The sequence below is a fragment of the Vipera ursinii genome (genome assembly GCF_947247035.1).
Source record: "Vipera ursinii genome assembly, chromosome: 2".
In the NCBI taxonomy this organism is placed as follows: Eukaryota; Metazoa; Chordata; class Lepidosauria; order Squamata; family Viperidae; genus Vipera; species Vipera ursinii.
In genome coordinates, this window is record NC_139513.1 from 99978154 (window position 1) to 99982176 (window position 4023).

General features: G+C 42.0%; 1 protein-coding gene across 1 annotated transcript; it reads right to left on the reverse strand.

Moving 5' to 3' along the window:
• Positions 1–680: 680 nt before the first annotated feature.
• Positions 681–3709, reverse strand: FOXI1 (forkhead box I1). Its single transcript, XM_083351816.1, has 2 exons — positions 3094–3709; positions 681–2191 (listed from the first exon to the last, which is right to left on the reverse strand). The coding sequence occupies exons 1-2, from the start codon at positions 3665–3667 to the stop codon at positions 1650–1652; spliced, it is 1116 nt and encodes a 371-aa protein (XP_083207942.1). The 5' UTR covers positions 3668–3709; the 3' UTR covers positions 681–1649.
• Positions 3710–4023: the final 314 nt, after the last annotated feature.

Genomic DNA, 4023 nt, shown 5'->3' on the forward strand with positions numbered 1-4023 from the left:
TTGCCCCATTTGCCTGAGGGCATTTGCACTCCTTTGGACTTTTATTGGATCAAGTGTAAGTGGCACTGAAACCTCAGTAGGGTTGTCATGTGCAACTGCTACACATTTTTGACAGGGGTGTGTAATATCTCTCAACCTAATAAGGCTCTTTCTAAGGTTTCAGAGTCAAACACTGGGGGGAAAAATATACTGTATGCAGACATCTTTGCTGGGAGGAAAAAGGAGAGCATAGAAGGAGGCATTAAAAAGTCAGAGGAGTAAACCCAAATAGTTTTGACTGTTACTGTGGCAAATAAAAGGGCAGCCTGCAACAGATTTCCACCAAACAATGTTAGCCCTTGATAGAAACATGACTTTCCACCCTAACGTTAGCCAATATTACATAATGTATAAGAAAAGCGCCTATAAATTAAACTTAGGTTTTTAACTACAAGCACAGAAATTAACATATATTAGGGCTTATAAAAGAAAAAGGCAGATTTAATAGCAATTTCCTCATGAATTGTCAGGTGGAGACAAAATATATGTGTACATATGTTTAGAAGTGTGGTGTCTTATTCCTTTATATCTTCCAGGAGAGGTTTTCTATTATACTTCACAGCAATAGCATTCTGCCTACACCAGGGGTAGGCAACCTTGGCTCTTTTATGACTCGTGGACTTCAACTCCCAGAATTCCTGCTGGCTCAGGAATTCTGGGAGTTAAAGTCCACGAGTCATAAAAGAGCCAACGTTGCCTACCCATGGCCTACACCAAACCCAAACTAAACCTTGTTTTTCGAAGCAAGAGTTTGGGCTTGCACGATGCAGAAAATCTACACTTTGTTCTTCTACTACCATGTAACATTGTCTCTATCACACACCATTGCTTTTGGTGATTAGGACACATTTGACTATATTCACCTGACTGAAAATTAAAATTGATTTTTCCAGTTTTTTTAATGTGATATCTGTAAACAAAAAATAGGATGATAAAAAATCAAGTTTTTATTTATACACATATATTCTTATTTAAGAATACTTCCATCACTTTGTTTTCTTCTCTGCATATCACTTTAAACTTTACACTGATGAAATAGATTTCAGTAGTAAAAGATAAAAAGTTACGGTTCTTTTTTTCAGGGTATGAGAAGCATAAGCTTTCTCTCACTGAATAAGTGAGATATTAAGCATACTTAATATTAGCTGGATCATGCCATGTTTTCAGATAAGAGTCCATCCAACTCAATTAGTGAATATTGCCATGTTTTTCTTTATGGTACTATTATATTCAAATGAAATGCAGAGAAAGCAAAAAAAAAAAAAAAAAAAGAGGGTGGATTTTCCAAAGGTAGGTTTATGTCTGAAGCGATCACCCTGTTCTGCTTTAATGTCAAAAAGTCTGAAGCCAATTATTTCTGTTTGATTAATGAGCAAGTGAAAAGGCTATGCTCTTCTTTACCATTTTTATGAGGAAGTCTTTGTATGATTTGAAGCCACTGAATTCTATGAACATCACTGCCTGGAAACATGTCAATAGAGAAACTTTGGTCTGTCTAAGAAAAATTGGGAAGAGGGTAGTAGCTCACATGAAGTTCCTTTCCCTGACATATTTCCTCTTTCTGACTCCTTACACCATTCTCCTCCTCCTGTCGCAAGGCTTCCGTTTGTTTAGACTTCAGTTCCATCTCTTGCATACAGAGTATTATTGACAGACAGGCTGTTGTAGAAACTGGTGTTGAACTGGTTAAGAACTGAACTGCTATAGCCAAGATGACCAGAGGACATGGAATTGGACCATTCACCACCCCCGTGACTGGGAAGAGGCGTGTATGTGTTGAAGCCTACCATATTCTGTCCCATTTTGTCCCCTGCATCAGTGCCAAGTCCCAGGGGCACTGAGCGGCCCACTGAACTGGACCCGTTCACGTAAGCTGTCATGTTGGAGAGGAAATTGTTGAGGCAGGGAGTAGTGGATGGCGGTGGTGGAGACCGCTTTTCAGGTGAACTTTCGGCTCCTGATGAGTTTTCCAACATATCTTGGTGTTCTGGAGCCTTGGGACTGCCACTTAAGGCACTGTCCTCTGATTTGTCAGAAGCCAAAGTCACCGTGCTGGCACTACAATCAGATTTCTTCTTCCTTTTTCGCCGAAAATTTCCATTGTCAAACATCTTCTCACAGTTTGGATCCAGAGTCCAATAATTGCCTTTCCCTGTTAGAACAAGAGCAAAAAAAAGCATAAATATGACTGTAGCCAACAAAGAGCAGGTTCTCAAGGCTCAGTCTGGCTTGGATTCAGAAAAAGCAGCAGATTGGGCAACACCCTTTAAAAAGAAAAAGGGAGGGAGGGAGGGAGGAGAGGCTGCTTGTATTCAAATAACCCTGTCCAGGCCCTGTCCAGGTTGCCTTGAGGTAAAAGTGAACGTTTATTTTAATAGTTTGTGCTTATCAGACGCATACAACAACAACCACCAAAAAAAAATCCCTACTTCTCCAACAAAATACTCGACAGACCCCTAATTAGCATCAGGGGAATTTAATAAAACAAAGCAGAATTTGACCTTGGGCAAGTCTGCAGATAGGAACAAGGGAGGGTATTTGGAAGTGTCTGCCAAGCAATTGTTTTATCCACCAAGAAATTGTAAGGAAGAGCCAGTTCATTTCACGGCCAAGGAAAGAACCACAACTGACCACAGGAAAAATGCTCCGGTGTCTTTGCTCAACAGCCAATGCTTCTCAGAGCACAGAATTATCCGTTGCCAACCTCTTTCCTATCTAAAGGCATAGAATCAAAAACTGGTGGCTTAGGGAATTGTACTTGTGACTATCGAGTCATGTGAATTTGGTAAAGGAGGAAGCAGCTCTGCAGTTTAGTAGTCTCAAGCCATTTTGCCCCAGGGACCCACACTGTCTTTTACTATCAACCGGCCTTTCCTGTGCTGATCAAAAGCCCGTCCTTGTTACTGGGGCACAATTGTGATTAGATGAGTTCAAAGACACTGAAAGCCTCTTGTAAAGATTATGCCTGTATTTACGGTGAGCAAAGCAGAATCAGAATCTTCTCAGAAGATCTTTTGGCTGAAGAACAAAGTGAATATCAGGAAAACGTCTTACCTGGATCATCTTCATCCCGGGGCACCTTCTTGAAGCAATCGTTGAGGGACAGGTTGTGACGAATGGAGTTCTGCCAGCCAGCCTTGCTTTTATTATAGAAGGGAAAGTTGTCTGCCACATACTGGTAGATCTGACTGAGTGTCAGCCTCTTGTCTGGTGCCCCATGGATGGCCATGGCAATCAGGGCAGAGTAGGAGTAAGGTGGTCTGACCAGCTTCATCAGCTCCTCTTGAGAAGGCATAGGAAGCCAGCCCATGTCATTCCCTGGCAAGCCAGGCATGTTGGGCAAAAGCTGCCTTTGCATTCCATAGGGTGGTGGGATGTACGGGCTGCCATTGGATCCTGGCAGGTAAGGTGAAGAATTAATGGAAGGTCCATTTAACCACAAGTAAGGATTGGGTGCAGCAGAGTAGTCCCCTGTTTCAAAGTTGGTGGGCCGTTGCGGACTGGGAACGGTCTGTGGGTGGAAGAAATTTTCATAGTAGATGTTCATTTCAGGTGGTTCCTGGCCGATGCTTGGAAATTGCGGGCTGCAGCGTGGAGGTGAGTGTATCTGTGGATCAAATGAGCTCATAATCTAGCTCTGGCAGTAGCCCAAGTTCCAACACACCTGTGTTAGTCCTTTTCCTGAGACAGGTGCATCATTTGTGCGAGCTCGCAGTACTTATACACCTGTAAATGTTTAGGTTTACTTTCCAAGACTCAGCCTCATGCATCCTGATAGGCTGGAGATCAGGGTGATATCCCTTTTTTGGAATGCTGACAGCTCAAGCCAGTAATAGATGTCACATTAACCAAATTTGAAAGTTACAACTGTTTATCTTTTTTAAATGAATGGAGGAATTTTCCACTAGTATGATTGACAGGAAGAAAGCCGAAAATTATTTGCAGGTAAAACTGACGATCCTGTTCTTCAAATTCAGTTAGACC

Coding starts and splice junctions, on each gene's coding strand:
- FOXI1 (XM_083351816.1), bottom strand. CDS start 3,667: ATGAGCTCATTTGATCCACAGATACACTCACCTCCACGCTGCAGCCCG. Junction 2,192..3,093: donor CCGGGATGAAGATGATCCAG/GTAAGACGTTTT, acceptor TTGTTCTAACAG/GGAAAGGCAATTATTGGACT.